General features: G+C 41.1%; 1 protein-coding gene across 8 annotated transcripts in view; it reads right to left on the reverse strand.

The window, feature by feature from the left end:
* PHKA2 (phosphorylase kinase regulatory subunit alpha 2) overlaps positions 1-17,710 on the reverse strand; it is an 88,388-nt gene that overhangs the window by 52,444 nt on the left and 18,234 nt on the right. For all 8 annotated transcript variants that reach the window (XR_009006633.1, XM_057538000.1, XM_057538004.1 and 5 more), the window contains exons 2-4: positions 4,618-4,776; positions 1,351-1,398; positions 254-422 (exon numbers count right to left, since the gene is read on the reverse strand). Coding sequence is in view for 7 of the 8 variants with exons in the window: in XM_057538000.1 (XP_057393983.1) it covers positions 254-422; positions 1,351-1,398; positions 4,618-4,776 (376 nt within the window). In the remaining variant the exon portion in view is untranslated. The remainder of the gene's footprint in view (positions 1-253; positions 423-1,350; positions 1,399-4,617; positions 4,777-17,710) is intronic.

A 17,710-nucleotide genomic window follows, 5' to 3' on the forward strand; every position in this document is an offset into this window, starting at 1 on the left:
AGACAGCAAGGAAGCTTTGGGATCAACCAGTGAGATGCTGACAGAGCTGGCGCAACGGCCCTCGTCTTACAAGGGTTCAGGAGGCTGACTGTCAAACAGAGCCACAGAGTAGCGCACATAATGCAACGCAAAAAGAAGCATGCTTTTTCTTTACAGAAATAGCTTATTTTGAATACTGATCAATGCCTGCCCCTCCCCGCCCCCTTCTGGATTGTCACTCCCAGTACAATGAGGTCAATCAGCCCTGGCTCACCGGAGGCAGTCATCTGGGCCAGAAACAGGAGGAAGAGGGAGGTGGCATCAACCTGGAGGTGGCCCCACTGGTCGTCGCCCACCACGGTGCTGCAGGTGGCGGTGTCGTACTTGGCATGCAGGCTGTCCTTGGTACTCTGAGTGTGCTTGAACCTCTCCACTTTATCCACCTGAGAAAGCAAGTCGGCTGCTCGCAACTAAGGGGTTCATGGCTGCCAAGGTCAATCTCTTGGATCTAGACCTTTTATCTGTTACCTCTGGGAGCCAGGGGGATGGAAGGCAGGGGATGGATGTTCACTAGTGAGCACCACACAGAGAAGCTGTGCGGGGGACTCTTCCTGCCCATCACCAGAAATGTCTGAGCCCAGTGCCATTTTAACAAGTTCTGCAGGGCTGAGGGGTCAAGCCGCAGGGTTTCCTTGTCTGATATCTCCAGCATGAGCTGTGACACACAGTAGGAACTCAATGAGAGGGAGGGAGGAGGGGAGGGAGAGGACCCTCCTCTTCCTCTTTAAATTTCCAATCTTGTTTCCTTATGTTGAAAGGGAAAGAGCAATGTCGTCTTTGAAGACTAATGAGGCACGTGCCAATTAAGGGTCGGGACTGTATCATATTTATCTTGGGATCTGTGTAGATCCTAGTATGATGTTCTGTATACAGTACATGCTCAACAAATTGTTTTATTTACCCCTCACTGAAAATACCAATAGTATTAATGTCAAGTTTTAAAAACTCAAGCATTTCAACTCAAACGAAACCCTTTTATAAACTCAACAGAATAAACAATAGTACATGGCTTTCTAGGAGTGGCTTTTAAAAACAACGTTTTCTTCCCTGTTTAAAAAAAAAGGGCACGTTCTCCTTTTACACAAGTTAACTCTTGAAAAGAGATTCTGAGAAAGTATTCTTTGACTCTGGTTCAATAGCATAATAAAATTACTGAAGATAATTTTAAAAGGAGAAAGTAAGCAAAATATTTTCAATTTCTCTTCATCTTGAGAAGAAAAGTTCAAAACACTTTAAGAGTGTTAGTTGTCACCATGAAAATGAAGTGCCCACTCAGATGACCCAAAAATACATCTGTCGTTTTCCGCGTACCTGTCTCATCATGCACTGGAGAAGACCCCGCATCAGTTTCACCACGTTCTATGGACATAAAATGGAATAAGTAATAAGGCCAGCTTCCCTGCTCCATGAAAACAACCTCCTCACCACGTGGCTGGTAAGCCAGTGCTGCCTGGAGCCTTCCCCGAGAAGGCGGATACATGCATTCTGATTGTTTACATTATTTCTACCTCTCCACTCCATCACAAAGAAATTCTTGACGAAGTGACTTATTGCAAATAAAGGAGCTGGACCAGATGGCACCTCCTGGCACTGAAATCCAGTGACTCCTGCTATTTTAGCAAGATAATTTTTATAAGCCTAGTACCCTGGAGCTTTATATCACAATTCTTAGTAATTTATTTTTGTTATACTAAGGATGAAATAAGTCCACCATGCCTGCCCCCAAATAATGATGCTTTGCCAAAATAGCCATTTGTGACACCATTACTGGACTACTGAGTAAAGTTCTTACAAAATGCAAGTAGCTGCCAACGTTTCTTAATAATATGTATTATTATTATAAATAATATCAATATCACTATGATAATCAGATGTTCTGTCCTGGTATTGTACAAAACACTTTACCAGGATTCCCACTAATTCTTGCAACACCCTTATGAGGTGGGTGTTAATATTTCCCCACTTTATAGATGAGGAACCTGAGGCTGATGAAGCAACATTGCTAAAGCCTCTCAGCTGGCAGGAGGTGCAGCAAGGACAGAGCCCAGGCCCTCCGACTCCAGAGTTTGAGCTCCTAGTCAATACACTGTGTTGCCTCCCACTTCCTCCACAATTCAGGCGCACTGAAAGACTGGTCTTAATATGTCCTATTAAAAACTCTATATAACTACTTCACAAGTGACTAGAGAATGGGATATTTTTAGGTCAAAGTAGCCTGGCTGAAAGAAGTTCCCACCCAGGGCCATCAGCGTCTCCTCTCCTATAGAATGCACATGGTTTGCAGGGGAAGACATAGTGAAGGGCCACGAAAGTTAATTGCCAAAGTCTGAAATGGATCACCCTTCAGATTCTTCCATCTCTAAAATCCTAGGAGTCTAGGGTATAATCTCACTTTATGTCACAAACTCTTTTGATGCAGAAAATATTACCTCATAATTAAAAGGTATAATTAACACTGTTATAATTAACACTTCCTATGGTGTGCAACATAAACATTTGCCAATCGACTTCCCCTCAAATAAAGAAAAGTTATTTTCCATTGTGAACAAGCACAGTGGTTCCCAACTGGTGGTGACATTACCATCCCTGGGGGTGGGGGAGCATCTGGAAATGTGGGGTGGAGGCATTTTTATTGTCACCATGATGGGGGTGGGAGCTACAGCCATTTAGTGAGTAAGGACTAAGGACACTACATGTCCTGCAACTCATGGGACAGTCTCACACAATAACAACTGTACTGCCTAAGCCCCAAATGCAATAGTGTCCCTGTTGAGGATAATTGGAAGATCCCGTGTTATTTTCCATAATCAAGGGAGATGTCTCCTTTAGTTATTAACCACACTCAACAAATCAAACAACGTGGCCTATTTGTGCCTCTCTATCGTCAGTCACAGATCGGCAAATCTTGTCTACTCTAACCCAGATCAGAAATTGCTTACAGAGGAGAGGTAGTGGGGGGTGTGTGTGTGTGTGTGTGTGTGTGCGCACATGCGTGTGAGTGTGACTAGACAGGCATGGGTTTACTCGGATTTTGTGTCAGGGGAGGATAGAAAGTTTGGAGTACATGAATATGAAATTATTATACTGTTAAATGAATGATTCACTTATGTAATAGCCACCCAAGTTCTTAGAGGAGCATTCAGTGCTTGCTGTATGCATTTTATTTTCTTCTTTTTAAAAATTTATTTATTTATTTATTTATTTATTTATTTATTGGCTGTGTTGGGTCTTCGTTGCTGTGCGTGGGCTTTCTCTAGTTGTGCCAAGCAGGGGCTACTCATTGTCATGATGTGCGGGCTTCTCATCGCAGTGGCTTCTCTTGTTGCGGAGCACAGGCTCTAGGCATGTGGGCTGCAGTAGTTCTGGCACGCAGGCTCAGTAGTTGTGGCTCGCGGGCCCTAGAGCACAGGCTCAGTAGTTGTGGCGCACGGGCTTAGTTGCTCTGCGGCATGTGGGATCTTCCCAGACCAGGGCTCGAATCCGTGTCCCCTGCATTGGCAGGAGGATTCCTAACCACTGCGCCACCAGGGAAGTCCCTATATGCATCTTAAATACTACCCATTCTTGCCTTACCTCCAAGACTGAGTGATTTCATTACCTCATACTCAGCATGTCTAGTCAAATCCAAACTGTCCTTTCCTTGCTCGCACAGACAGGCTTCCTCTCTTAGCTTCCCTACTGCTGTCAAGGCTGCCCGCCACTCATGCCCACTTTGGTTGCTATAAACAATCACCAATTGGGCCGTAAGAACTCTCTCTGGACCTGACAATCCACTGGCTGTGCCAGCCAATGAGAAATGATGAATCAAAGACAAATCCCAAAGGCTCTCATGCCAAGAGATCTATACTTTTATACATCAATGCTCCTTACTTCTAATGCTATTACTCAAAACACTCTGAAAATACTTCCTGTGCTCAGGCGCAGATTATTTTCTTACATACTTAGTGATGGCAAGTCTTAGCTTTGGTGGGTATGATGGTTTCCGATTTTGGAAAACAATAAAAGGTCTTCATTGTGCTGTATGGTAACACAGGCACAAAAACTGGACAACACCAATGTGGTTCAAAATTAAAGGGTGACTATAAATTAAAAAGACTGCTTTGGAATGACTCAAACTGAGAGGCATTTTTAAAGGAAATTCCAAACATGTTTTAAGCAGTGGCAATAATGTTTGGATAAATATCCTTTCAACATGATTACTCCAAAGAGTATACACTTTGGAATGTGTAGTTCTGGTGTGCTGACTCTTTAAAAACTATTATATTAGTTTATAATGACATCTTGTATATAACTATGTATAAAACTGACAGAGCAAGAGTGAGAGAAATGTAGCTAGTTAGAAATTTGGATGTCTATTCAGTGTGATTTTTGTTGTTTTTTTATGGAGGGAAAAATCTCAAAAGGAGAGACACATCAGAGGTTGAGACCACCAAAGTGCCTCCCCAAAATACACTATAGCAGGAATGGAGGAGAAGCCTGTACCAGACTGTTTTGCATACCACAGCTACCTCCTTGTAGGCTTTTCAGTTCAAGGAAAAGGTGCTGAGCGGCCAAGCCACGGCTGCCAGTCAGCCTTACCTGCTCCAACTCATAGGCCTTGGCCTTGTCCTCATCACGGTCAGCATTCTTGCGGTAGGCCATGCCCAGGCCCCACACGGCCAGGATGCTGTAGATGTTATCCCGCACCCAGGCGTCCTTCTGCTCGTGACTGGCTGACAGCAGCCCCGTGACGGGATTCTATCAGAGAAGAGACATAAAACGATTCAGCACCGCCCTTCACCTAGCTCCTGGGCAATGAACGCTCACCCTAATTGGGGCACGAGGGCTGGGGCGAGAAGTGAAGAGACCAGCGTTCCGGTCCTTGCCCTGCCACCAACAGCGTGATCTTGGGTGAGAAGTGACATCACTTTTTCTAGGCTTTGGTTTTCTCATCTGTATAATGAGGATATTAGACTAAAAAAATCTCTGAGGGATCTTCTAACTTGTGAGTACTTGTTCTTTTGCTTTCAGACCAGACCATACTGTTGTAAGTAACAAATAGAAGAAACAGCAAACAGAAAAAGCCTTCAAGGCTTTTATAAATCTGTGCATTATAGAATTAGATCTTCCTCTCCCTTTGTGTTTCCACACCATTTGGTAAAGCATTGAACATGGGAGCAAGAGGCCCCACTCTACCACTCTAGCTCTGTGTGACCGGGGAAGCTGCCTACCTTAAAAAGGAGATGCTGAGCAAGGGGCCATCAGGGGCTTCCCTGGTGGTGCAGTGGTTGGGAATCCGCCTGCCAGTGCAGGGCACATGGGTTCGATCCCTGGTCCGGGAGGATCCCACGAGCTGCGGAGCAACTAAGCCCGTGCGCCACAACTACTGAGCCTGCACTCTAGAGCCCGCGTGCCACAACTACTGAGCCCACGCGCCTAGAGCCCGTGCTCCACAACAAGAGAAGCCACTGCAATGAGAAGCCCGCGCACCGCAACGAAGAGTAGCCCCCGCATGCCGCAACTAGAGAAAAGTCCGAGCAAAGCAACAAAGACCCAACGCAGCCAAAAATAAATTAATTAATTTTTTTAAAAAGGGGGGGCCATCGGGGTTCCTATGTAGCTATGGTATCACCAGTATTTAAAAGGGCAGCTGAGTCACTAAAAAGCCAGACCTTCACAAAAAAGTGTACACAAATGTTCATCACAGCATTATTCATAGTAGCCCAAAAGAGGAAACAACCCAAGTGTCCATCAACTGATAAATGGATAAACAAAATGTGATCCATACGAACAATGAAATATTATTCAGCAATAAAAAGGAATGAAGTACTAATACATGCTACAGCATGGATGAACCTTGAAAACATTACACTAAGTAAAAGAAGCCAGTCACAAAAGTCTACATACTGTATGATTCCAATTGTACAGAATGTCCAGAATAGGAAATCTATAGAGATAGAAAGTAGATTAGTAGTTGTCTAGGGCTGTGGGTAGGAGTGGGATGGGAGGAAATGGGGAGTGAGTGAGTGAGTGACTGCTAACAGGTTTTTTCCTTTCTGGGGACGATGAAAATGTTCTAAAATTGACTGTGGTTATGATGTACAACACTGTGAATATGCTAAAAACCATTAAATTGTACATGCTAGATGAATTGTATGGTAAGTAAATTATATCTCAATAAAGCTATTACTTTTTTAAGAATCTAGTCTTAATAAACTCTGTGCCTAGAAATAAAATGGATAAGATAGGAAAAGAGTCACATAAAATTAAAGCCTCTGTTGACTTTTCCTGAAATTATGCAAAGAAATATGTATCTAATAAAATATATCATAGCAACCAAACCTTGCCAGCTTAAATTATTATTCAAAAGGGTACCAAATTATTTACAAGAGGGCTCATTAAAAAACGCTACTGGAAGACGGGAATAAAGACACAGACCTACTAGAGAATGGACTTGAGTATATGGGGAGGGGGAAGGGTAAGCTGTGACAAAGTGAGAGAGTGGCATGGACATATAAACACTACCAAACGTAAAATAGATAGCTAGTGGGAAGCAACCGCACAGCACAGGGAGATCAGCTCTGTGCTTTGTGACCACCTAGAGGGGTGGGATAGGGAGGGTGGGAGGGAGGGAGACGCAAGAGGGAAGAGATATGGGAACATATGTATAAGTATAACTGATTCACTTTGTTATAAAGCAGAAACTAACACACCATTGTAAAGCAATTATACTCCAAAAAAAAAAGCCCCCCTGGTGGCGCAGTGGTTGAGAATCTGCCTGCCAATGCAGGGGACACGGGTTCGAGCCCTGGTCTGGGAAGATCCCACATGCCGCGGAGCAACTAGGCCCGTCAGCCACAATTACTGAGCCTGCGCGTCTGGAGCTTATGCTCCGCAACAAGAGAGGCCGCGATAATGAGAGGCCCGTGCACTGCAATGAAGAGTGGCTCCCACTTGCCATAACTAGAGAAAGCCCTCGCGCAGAAACGAAGACCCAACACAGCCATAAATAAATAAATAAATAAATAAATAAATAAATAAATAAATAAATAAATAAATTTATTTTAAAAAAACGCTGCTGGGTACTTTCAAAGTGATACTGCCAAGGTTACTGGGTAAAAAAAATATTGGCATAGTTTCAGATGATCCCACCTAAGGAATTAAATATTTGACTTCCTCCTTTAACTAATCTATGCCCTCTTCAAAAACATCTAAAACACAACTGATATGCCTTCAGGGGCAGCAACATTCAGTGTATTGACACTGTTCTACAGCCAACAACTACAGATCAATGATATTAAAGTCAACCAGAAGTGAAGTCTAGGAATGGCTGAGGGAAGGTATGAGTCATTCCAATAGTGGACTATTGGAGTTCTTTTTTAAAAAATCACTATGCACCAACAAGGTATAGCATAAGCATTTTTATCTATTCTGGGTCCTGTTGGATAAACTCAGGGCAGGAAACCATCAGGAGGTGCACAGAAAGAACTCAGCCCCTTCCTGGCGTACCCATCAACCGTGAGTCCACTGAGACAAACAGCCTTCCAATGACACAGCAGTGACCGCTTACACACAGCACCAAGTGTGGTTTGGATTATGAAATGTCACTGTCCTGTTAACTGAAAGTCACCTCTTTGGTTCTTTAGTTTGGGTTTAACTGTAAGTGGATTAGTTCATCCCCAACCAGAGCTAGACTGTCTCAGCCTCATTCCACTACAGAGAAGCAGTCTGGGTGTTTCAGGGGATCCCCATATTCAAAACTGCATACACAAGCCATGTTAAACTAGAGTGCTGCTGCACTCAGCAAAAGGAATACTTACTATTATGAACTGAAAGCCTGTGTCTCCCCAAAATTCATACGTTGAAATCTAATTCCCAATGTGACAGTATTTGGAAGTGGGGCCTTTGGGAGATAATTAGGTCATGTGGGCAGAGCTCTCATGAATGGGATTAGCGCCCTTATAGGAAGAGGAGGGGGCAGCTACGAGGAGAGCTACAGAGAGTCAACGGTAGTGTCCCAATGCAGTATTAGAGGAGGTAGCACAGACCTGCACTGGGACTCAGCACTCCTGCTGTAGGAGAACTGACAATGACATCCTTAAACTGTAGAAGAAGAGGTCCAAAACAGATGAGCCTAACATAAACTGTGCTTCATCAACGGCAAGGGGCCAACAGCTGGGCAGTTTCTCTCTTAACTCCAGTCATTTGTCGGCCCCTCTCCAACATTTGTTCATTTCTAATTTAGGGGAAGTGCCTTTCCTGGCTCCTGTTTATGGGAAAAAAGGGTAGGACCCTAAGGCTTGGAATGGACTGGGCCCAGGGCTTGGCCCCTATACTGTGGTAACAACACTAAAACCTTGGTGGCTTATATTTCTTGCCCATGTCTTGTGTCCGTCCCTGTTCAGCTGTGGTTCTGCTCTGTGTTACCTTCCATCTAGGAACCAGGCTACTGGGACAGCCTTATGCCCACAACACTGCCCATCTCACAGCAGAGGAGAAGAAAGACACAGTGAACCATGAGCTGCCTCTTACACCTGCTGGTTAGAACTGACACATATCACCTCCTCTCTCATCTCACTGATGAAAGCAAGTCACATGGCCATTCCTAAGTTCCACAGGGTAAGGATGTGGAAGCCTCTCCCAGGGATGAGAAGCAAATAACTGTGAACAACCATTATGTGAATAATTATTATTATTATTATTTTTTAGGTATAAAAATTATATTTATTTCAACCAAGGAAAGAAATCACAAGTTATGAATTTTAAAAGCTGACCAACATCACAAAATCTGTAACTGCCTTAGATACTTCTGTAATACTTTTTATTTTTGAATTGCTGAATTTTATTTACTTTTTAATACAGTTTAATTATTTTATACATATTAGTGTATCCATGTCAATCCCAATCTCCCAATTCATCCCACCACCACCACCACCCCTGCCACTTTCCCCCCTTGGCGTCCATACATTTGTTCTCTACATCTGTGTCTCTATTTCTGCCCTGCAAACCAGTTCATCTGTACCATTTTTCTAGGTTCCACATATATGCGTTAATATACGATATTTGTTTTTCTCTTTCTGACTTACTTCACTCTGTATGACAGTCTCTAGATCCATCCACGTCTCTACAAATGACCTAATTTCATTCCTTTTTATGGCTGAATAATATTCCATTGTATATATGTACATTTTTTTAACATCTTTATTGGAGTATAATTGCTTTACAATGGTGTGTTAGTTTCTGCTTTACAGCAAAATGAATCAGCTATACATATACATACATCCCCATATCTCCTCCCTCTTGCGTCTCCCTCCGACCCTCCCTATCCCACCCCTCTAGGTGGTCACCAAGCACCGAGCTGATCTCCCTGTGCTATATGGCTGCTTCCCACTAGCTACCTATTTTACATTTGGTAGTGTATATATGTCCATGCCACTCTCTCACTTTGTCCCAGCTTACCCTTCCCCCTCCCCGTGTCCTCAAGTCCATTTGATACGTCTGCATCTTTATTCCTGTCCTGACCCTAGGTTCTTCATACCATTTTTTTTTTTTTAGATTCCATATATATGTGTTAGCATACGGTATTTGTTTTTCTATTTCTGACTTACTTCACTCTGTATGACAGACTCTAGGTCCATCCACCTCACTACAAATAACTCAATTTCATTTCTTTTTATGGCTGAGTAATATTCCATTGTATATATGTAACACATCTTCTTTACCCATTCACCTGTAGATGGACACTTAGGTTGCTTCCATGACCTGGCTACTGTAAACAGTGCTGCAATGAACACTGGGGTGCATGTGTCTTTTTGAATTATGGTTTTCTCAGGGTATATGCCCAGGAGTGGGATTGCTGGGTCATATGGTAATTCTATTTTTAGTTCTTTAAGGAACCTCCATACTGTTCTCCAGAGTGGCTGTATCAATTTACATTCCCACCAACAGTGCAAGAGGGTTCCCTTTTCTCCACACCCTCTCCAGCATTTGTTGTTTGCAGATTTTCTAATGATGCCCATTCTAACTGGTGTGAGGTGACACCTCATTGTAGTTTTGATTGGCATTTCTCTAATAATTAGTGATGTTGAGCAGCTTTTCACATGCTTCTTAGCCATCTGTATGTCTGCTTTGGAGAAATGTCTATTTAGGCCTTCTGCCCATTTCTAGATTGGGCTGTTCATTTTTTTAATACTGAGCTGCATGAGCTGTTTATATATTTTGGAGATTAATCCTTTGTCCGTTGACTTGTTTGCAAATATTTTCTCCCATTCTGAGGGTTGTCTTTTTGTCTTGTTTGTAGTTTTCTTTTCAAAAGCTTTTAAGTTTCATTAGGTCCCATTTGTTTATTTTTGTTTTTATTTCCATTACTCTAGGAGGTGGATCAAAAAAGATCTTGCTGTGATTTATGTCAAAGAGTGTTCTTCCTATGTTTTCCTCTAAGAGTTTTATAGTGTCCAGTCTTACATTTAGGTCTCTAATCCATTTTGAGTTTATTTTTGTGTATGGTGTTAGGGAGCGTTCTAATTTCATTCTTTTACATGTAGCTGTCCAGTTTTCCGAGCACCACTTGTTGAAGAGACTGTCTTTTCTCCACTGTGTATCCTTGCCTCCTTTGTCATAGATTAGTTGATCATAGGTGTGTGGGTTTATCTCTGGGCTTTCTATCCTGTTCCACTGATCTATAGTTCTGTTTTTGTGCCAGTACCATACTGTCTTGATTACTGTAGCTTTGTAGTATAGTCTGAAGTCAGGGAGTCTGATTCCTCCAGCTCCGTTTTTTTCCCTGAAGACTCCTTTGGCTATTCGGGATCTTTTGTGTCTCCATACAAATTTTAAGACTTTTTTGTTCTAGTTCTGTAAAAAATGCCACTGGTAATCTGATAGGGATTGCACTGAATCTGTAGATGGCTTTGGGTAGTATAGTCATTTTCACAATATTGATTCTTCCAATCCAAGAACATGGTATATAGTTCTCCATCTGTATGTGTCACCTTTGATTTCTTTCATCAGTGTCTTATAGTTTTCTGTGTACAGGTCTTTTACTTCCTTAGGTAGGTTTATTCCTAGGTATTTTATTCTTTTTGTTGCAATGGTGAATGGGATTGTTTCCTTAATTTCTCTTTCTGATCTTTCGTTGTTAGTATATAGGAATGCAAGAGATTTCTGTGCATTAATTTTGTATCCTGTGGGGCTTCCCTGGTGGTGCAGTGGTTAAGAATCCGCCTGCCAATGCAGGGGACACAGGATCGAGCCCTGGTCTGGGAAGATCCCACATGCCACGGAGCAGCTAAGCTCGTGCACTACAACTACTGAGTCTGCGCTCTAGAGCCCACAAGCCACAACTACTGAAGCCCACGCGCCTAGAGCCCATGCTCCAAAACAAGAGAAGCCACCATAATGAGAAGCCCACACACCGCAATGAAGAGTAGCCCCCTCTTGCCACAGCTCGAAAAAGCCCATGTGCAGCAATGAAGACCCAATGTGGCCAAAAATAAATTCTAAAAAATAATAAATAAATAAATAAATAAAATTTGTATTCTGCAACTTTACCAAATTCATTGATTAGCTCTAGTGGTTTTCTGGTGGTATTTTTAGGATTCTCTATGCATAGTGTCATGTCATCTGCAAACAGTGACAGTTTTACTTCTTCTTTTCCAATTTGTATTCCTTTTATTTCTTTTTCTTCTCTGACTGCCGTGGCTAGGACTTCCAAAACTATGTTGAGTAAGAGTGGCGAGAGTGGACATCCTTGTCTTGTTCCTGATCTTAGAGGAAATGCTTTCAGTTTTTCACCATTGAGAATGATGTTTGCTGTGGGTTTGCCGTATATGGCCTTTTTACGTTGAGGTAGTTTCTCGCTATGCCCACTTTCTGGAGAGTTTCTATCATACCTGGGTGTTGAATTTTGTCAAAAGCTTTTTCTGCATCTATTGAGATGATCATATGGTTTTTATTCTTCAATTTGTTAATACGGTGTATCACATGGATTGATTTGCGTATACTGAAGAATCCATGTATCCCTGGGATAAATCCCACTTGATCATGGTGTATGATCCTTTTAATGTGTTGTTGGATTCTGTTTGCTCGTATTTTGTTGAGGATTTTTGCATCTACATTCATCAGTGATATTGGTCTGTAATTTTCTTTTTTTGTAGTATCTTTGTCTGGTTTTGGTATCAGGGTGATGGTGGCCTCATAGAATGAGTTTGGGAGTGTTCCTTCCTCTGCAGTTTTTTGGAAGAGTTTGAGAAGGATGGGTGTTAGCTCTTCTCTAAATGTTTGACAGAATTCACCTGTGAAGCCATCTGGTCCTGGCCTTGTTTGTTGGAAGATTTTTAATCACAGTTTCAATTTCATAACTTGTGATTGGTCTGTTCATATTTTCTATTTCTTCCTGGTTCAGTCTTGGAAGGTTATACCTTTCTAAGACTTTGTCCATTTCTTCCAGGTTGTCCATTTTATTGGCATAGTGTTGCTTGTAGTAGTCTCTTAGGATGCTTTGTGTTTCTGTGGTGTCTGCTGTAACTTCTTTTTCTTTTCTAATTTTATTGAGTTGAGTCCTCTCCTTCTTTTTCTTGATGAGTCTGGCTAATGGTTTATCAATTTTGTTTATCTTCTCAAAGAACCAGCTTTTAGTTTTATTGATCTTTGCTTTTGTTTTCCTTGTTTCTATTTCATTTATTTCTGCTCTGATCTTTATGATATCTTTTCTTCTGCTAACTCTGGATTTTGTTTGTTCTTCTTTCTCTAGTTCCTTTAGGTGTAAGGTTAGATTGTTTATTTGAGATTTTTCTTGTTTCTTCAGGTAGGCTGGTATTGCTATAAACTTCCCTCTTAGAACTGCTTTTGCTGAATCCCATAGGTTTTGGATCGTTGTGTTTTCATTGTAATTTGTCTGTAGGTATTTTTTGATTTCCTCCGATTTCTTCAGTGATCTCTCGCTTATTTAGTAACATATTGTTTAGCCTCCATGTGTTTGTGTTTTTATGCTTTTTTCCCTGTAACTGATTACTAATCTCATAGCACTGTGGTCAGAAAAGATGTTTGATAAGATTTCAATTTTCTTAAATTTACCGAGGCTTGGTTTGTGACCCAAGGTGTGACCTATCCTGGAGAATGTTCCGTGCACACTTGAGAAGACAGTGTAATGTGCTGTTTTTGGATGGAATGTCCTATAAATATCAATTAAATCTATCTGGTCTATTGTGTCATTTAAAGCTTGTGTTTCCTTATTAACTTTGTCTGGATGATATGTCCATTGGTGTAAGTGAGGTATTAAAGTCCCCCACCATTATTGTGTTACTGTCGATTTCCTCTTTTACAGCTGTTAGCAGTTGCCGTATGTACTGAGGTGCTCCTATGTTGGGTGCATATATATTTATAATTGTTATATCTTCTTCTTGGATTGATCCCTTGATCATTATGTAGTGTCCTTCCTTGTCTCTTGTAACATTCTTTATTTTAAAGTCTATTTTATCTGATATGAGTATTGCTACTCCAGCTTTCTTTTGATTTCCATTTGCATGGAATATCTTTTTCCATCCCCTCACTTTCAGTCTGTATGTGTCCCTAGGTCTAAAGTGGGTCTCTTGTAGACAACATATATATGGGTCTTGTTTTTGTATCCATTCAGTGAGCCTGTGTCTTTTGGTTGGAGCATTTAACCCATTTATGTTTAAGGTAACTATCGATATGTATGTTCCTATGACCATTTTCTTAATTGTTATGGGTTTGTTTTTGTAGGTCCTTTTCTTCTCTTGTGTTTCCCGCTTAGAGAAGTTCCTTTAGCATTTGTTGTAGAGCTGGTTTGGTGGTGCTGAATTCTCTTAGCTTTTGGTTGTCTGTAAAGCTTCTGATTTCTCTGTCGAATCTGAATGAGGTCCTTGCCGGGCAGAGTAATCTTGGTTGTAGGTTCTTCCCTTTCATCACTTTAAATATATCGTGCCACTCCCTTCTGGTTTGCAGAGTTTCTTCTGAGAAATCAGCTGTTAACCTTATGGGAGTTCCCTTGTATGTTATTTGTCATTTTCCCCTTATGATTTCAATAATTTTTCTTTGTCTTTAATTTTTGTCAATTTGATTACTATGTGTCTCGGTGTGTTTCCCTTGGGTTTAGCCTGCCTGGGACTCTCTGCGCTTCCTGGACTTGGGTGGCTATCTCCTTTCCTATGTTAGGGAAGTTTTTGACTATAATCTCTTCAAATATTTTCTCGGGTCCTTTCTCTCTGTCTCTTCTCCTTCTGGGACCCCTGTAATGCAAATGTTGTTGCATTTAATGTTGTCTCAGAGGTCTTGTAGGCTGTCTTCATTTCTTTTCATTCTTTTTTCTGTATTCTGTTCTGCAGCAGTGAATTCCACCATTCTGTCTTCCAGGTCACTTATCCGTTCTTCTGCCTCAGTTATTCTGCTATTGATTCCTTCTAGTGTATTTTTCATTTCAGTTACTGTACTGTTCATCTCTGTTTGTTTGTTCTTTAATTCTTCTAGGTGTTTGTTCTTTAATTCTTCTAGGTCTCTGTTAAACATTTCTTGCATCTTCTCCATCTTTGCTTCCATTCTTTTTCCAAGGTCCTGGATCATCTTCACTATCATTATTCTGAATTCTTTTTCTGGAAGGTTGCCTATCACCACTTCATTTAGTTGTTTTTCTGGAGTTTTATCTTGTTCCCTCATCTGGTACAAAGTCCTCTGCCTTTTCATTTTGTCTATCTTTCTGTGAATGTGGTTTTCCTTCCACAGGCTGCAGAATTATAGTTCTTCTTGCTTCTGCTGTCTGCCCTCTATATGAACAATTATTATATGAATAATTGTGAACAACTCTGCTGCCATGGTGACCTCACCTGCTAGCTGTGATGGCCTGGGAAACCCCCCCACCTGCCGCCTCCACAGCCCACTCATTACTGAATCTAAAGTGCTCAGAGACTAAAATGGTGATGAATTACTGCCCTTTCGCTTTTGGGCTTATAAGAAAATTGTTAAAGTAATAAACTGAAATCCTACTCTTTAGGGTAGGGAGAAGAGGGGAAAAGAATTGAGATATTAATATCAGAGAAAGTAGACTTCACAGCAAAGAAAATGACCAGGGATACAGAGAGATGTTAGATAATAATGAAAGGGTCAGTTCACCATGAAGATATAATAATCCTAAAAGTGTGTGCACCTAACAAGAGGAAAAGGGATACACACATAGGGCCTAGAACAGAATAGAGACCAGAAGTAGATCCACACGTATATGACAAATTGACCTTTGACAAAGGTCTAAACACAAAGGGAGAAAGAACAGCCTTTTTAATAAATGATACTGGAACAAATGAACATCCATATGCAAGAAAATGAATCTGAATCTAAATCCCACACCTTACACAAAGTTAACTCAAAATGGATCACAGATCTAAATGTAAAATGTAAACCTATAAAACTTCTGTAAGAAAACATAGAAGATGGGACTTCCCTGGTAGCGCAGTTGTTACGAATCCGCCTTCCAATGCAGGGGACACGGGTTTGAGCCCTGGTCCGAGAAGATACTACATGCCGTGGAGCAACTAAGCCCATGCGCCACAACTACTGAGCCTGTGCTCTAGGGTCTGCGAGCCACAACTACAGAGCCCGCGTGCCACAACTACTGCAGGCCATGTGCCTAGAGCCTGTGCTCCACAACAAAGAGAAGCCACAGCAATGAGAAGCCCGCACATCACAACAATGAGTAGCCCCCGCGGGCCACAACTAGAGAAAGCCCGCGCACAGCAACGAAGACCCAACGCAGCCAAAAATAAATAAATAAAATAATTTTAAAAAGAAAGAAAACATAGAAGAAAAATCTTCATGACTTAAGATCTGGCAAAATTAGCCATGACACCAAAAGCACCATCTATAGAAGAAAAATCGATAAACTGGACTTTATCCAAATTAAAAACTTTTTCTCTGTGAAAGACACTTAAGAGATAAAAAGACAAGCTATAGACTGGGAGAAACTATTTGCAAGTCACATGTTCAACAAGGGAATTGTATCCAGCATATGGAAAGAACTCTCAAAACTCAACAGTAAGAAAACAACTTATTTAAAAATTGGTTGAAAAGAAACTTGAAAAGGGTTTCCCTGTTGGCACAGTGGTTAAGAATCCGCCTGCCAATGCAGGGGACATGGGTTCGAGCCCTAGTCTGGGAAGATCCCACATGCCATGGAGCAACTAAGCCAGTGCGCCACAACTACTGAGCCTGCACTCTAGGGCCTGTGAGCCACAACTACTGAAGCCTGCGTGCCTAGAGCCCATGCTCCGCAACAAGAGAAGCCACTGTAATGAGAAGCACGCGCACTGCAACAAAGAGTAGCTCCCGCTCGCGGCAGCCAGAGAAAGCCCACGTGCAGCAATGAAGACCCAACACAGCCAAAAATAGATAAATAAAGTAAATTAAAAAATAAAAGAAGGCCAACATCATTAACTATTAAGGAAATGCAAATTAAAACCACTGTGAGATAGCACTACATACCTATTGAAATGGCTAAAATAAAAAAATACTGCCAAACCACATGATCATTTCAACAGATGCAGAAAAAGCATTTGATAAAATTCAACATCTATTCATGTTAAAAACTCTTACCAAAGTGGGTATAGAGGGAACATATCTCAACATAATAAAAGCTATTTATAACAAAGCCACAGCCAACATAAGATTCAATGGTGAAAAGCTAAAAGCCTTCCTGCTAAAATCTGGAACAAGAGAAGGATGCCCACTCTCACCACTTCTCTTCAACATAGTATTGGAAGTCCTAGCCATAGCAATCAGCCAAGAAAAAGAAATAAAAGGTATCCAAATTGGAAGGGAAGAGGTAAAACTGTCATTATATGCAGATAACATGATATTATATATAGAAAACCCTTAAGACTCCACACAAAAACTAGTAGAACTAATAAACGAATTCAGCAAGGTAGCAGGATACAAGATTAACATACAGAAATCTGTTGCATTTCTTTACACAAACAATGAAATATCAGAAAGGGAAAGTAAAAAACAATCCCTTTTAAAATCACATAAAAAAATATCTAGGAATAAACCTGACCAAGGAGGTGAAAGACTTATATGCTGAGAACTATAAAACATTGATAAAGGAAATTATAGATGATTCAGAGAAATGGAAAGATATCCCATGCTCTTGGATTGGAAGAATATTGTTAAAATGGCCATACTACCCAAAGCAATCTACAGATTAAATGCTATCCCTATCAAATTACCCATGACCTTTTTCACAGAAGTAGAACAAATAATCTTAAAATTTATGTGGAACTATAAAAGACCTAGAATTGCCAAAATAAGCCTGAGGAAAAAGAACAAAGCTGGAGGTATAACCTTCCCTGATTTCAGACTATACTACAAAGCTACAGTAATCAAAGCAGCATGGTACTGGCACAAAAACAGACATATGGATCAATGAAACAGAATAGAGAGCCCAGAAGTAAATCCATACACCTATGATCAATTAATCTTTGGCAAAGGAGGCAAGAATATACAATGGAGAAAAGACAATCTCGTCAGCGAGTGGTGCTGGGAAAGCTGGACAGCCACATGTAAATCAATGAAGTTAGAACACTCCCTCACACCATACACAAAAATAAACTCAAAATGGCTTAAAGACTTAAATATAAAACATGACACCATAAAAATCCTAGAAGAGAACATAGGCAAAACATTCTCT

Source organism: Balaenoptera acutorostrata, chromosome X (genome assembly GCF_949987535.1).
Source record: "Balaenoptera acutorostrata chromosome X, mBalAcu1.1, whole genome shotgun sequence".
NCBI lineage: Eukaryota > Metazoa > Chordata > Mammalia > Artiodactyla > Balaenopteridae > Balaenoptera > Balaenoptera acutorostrata.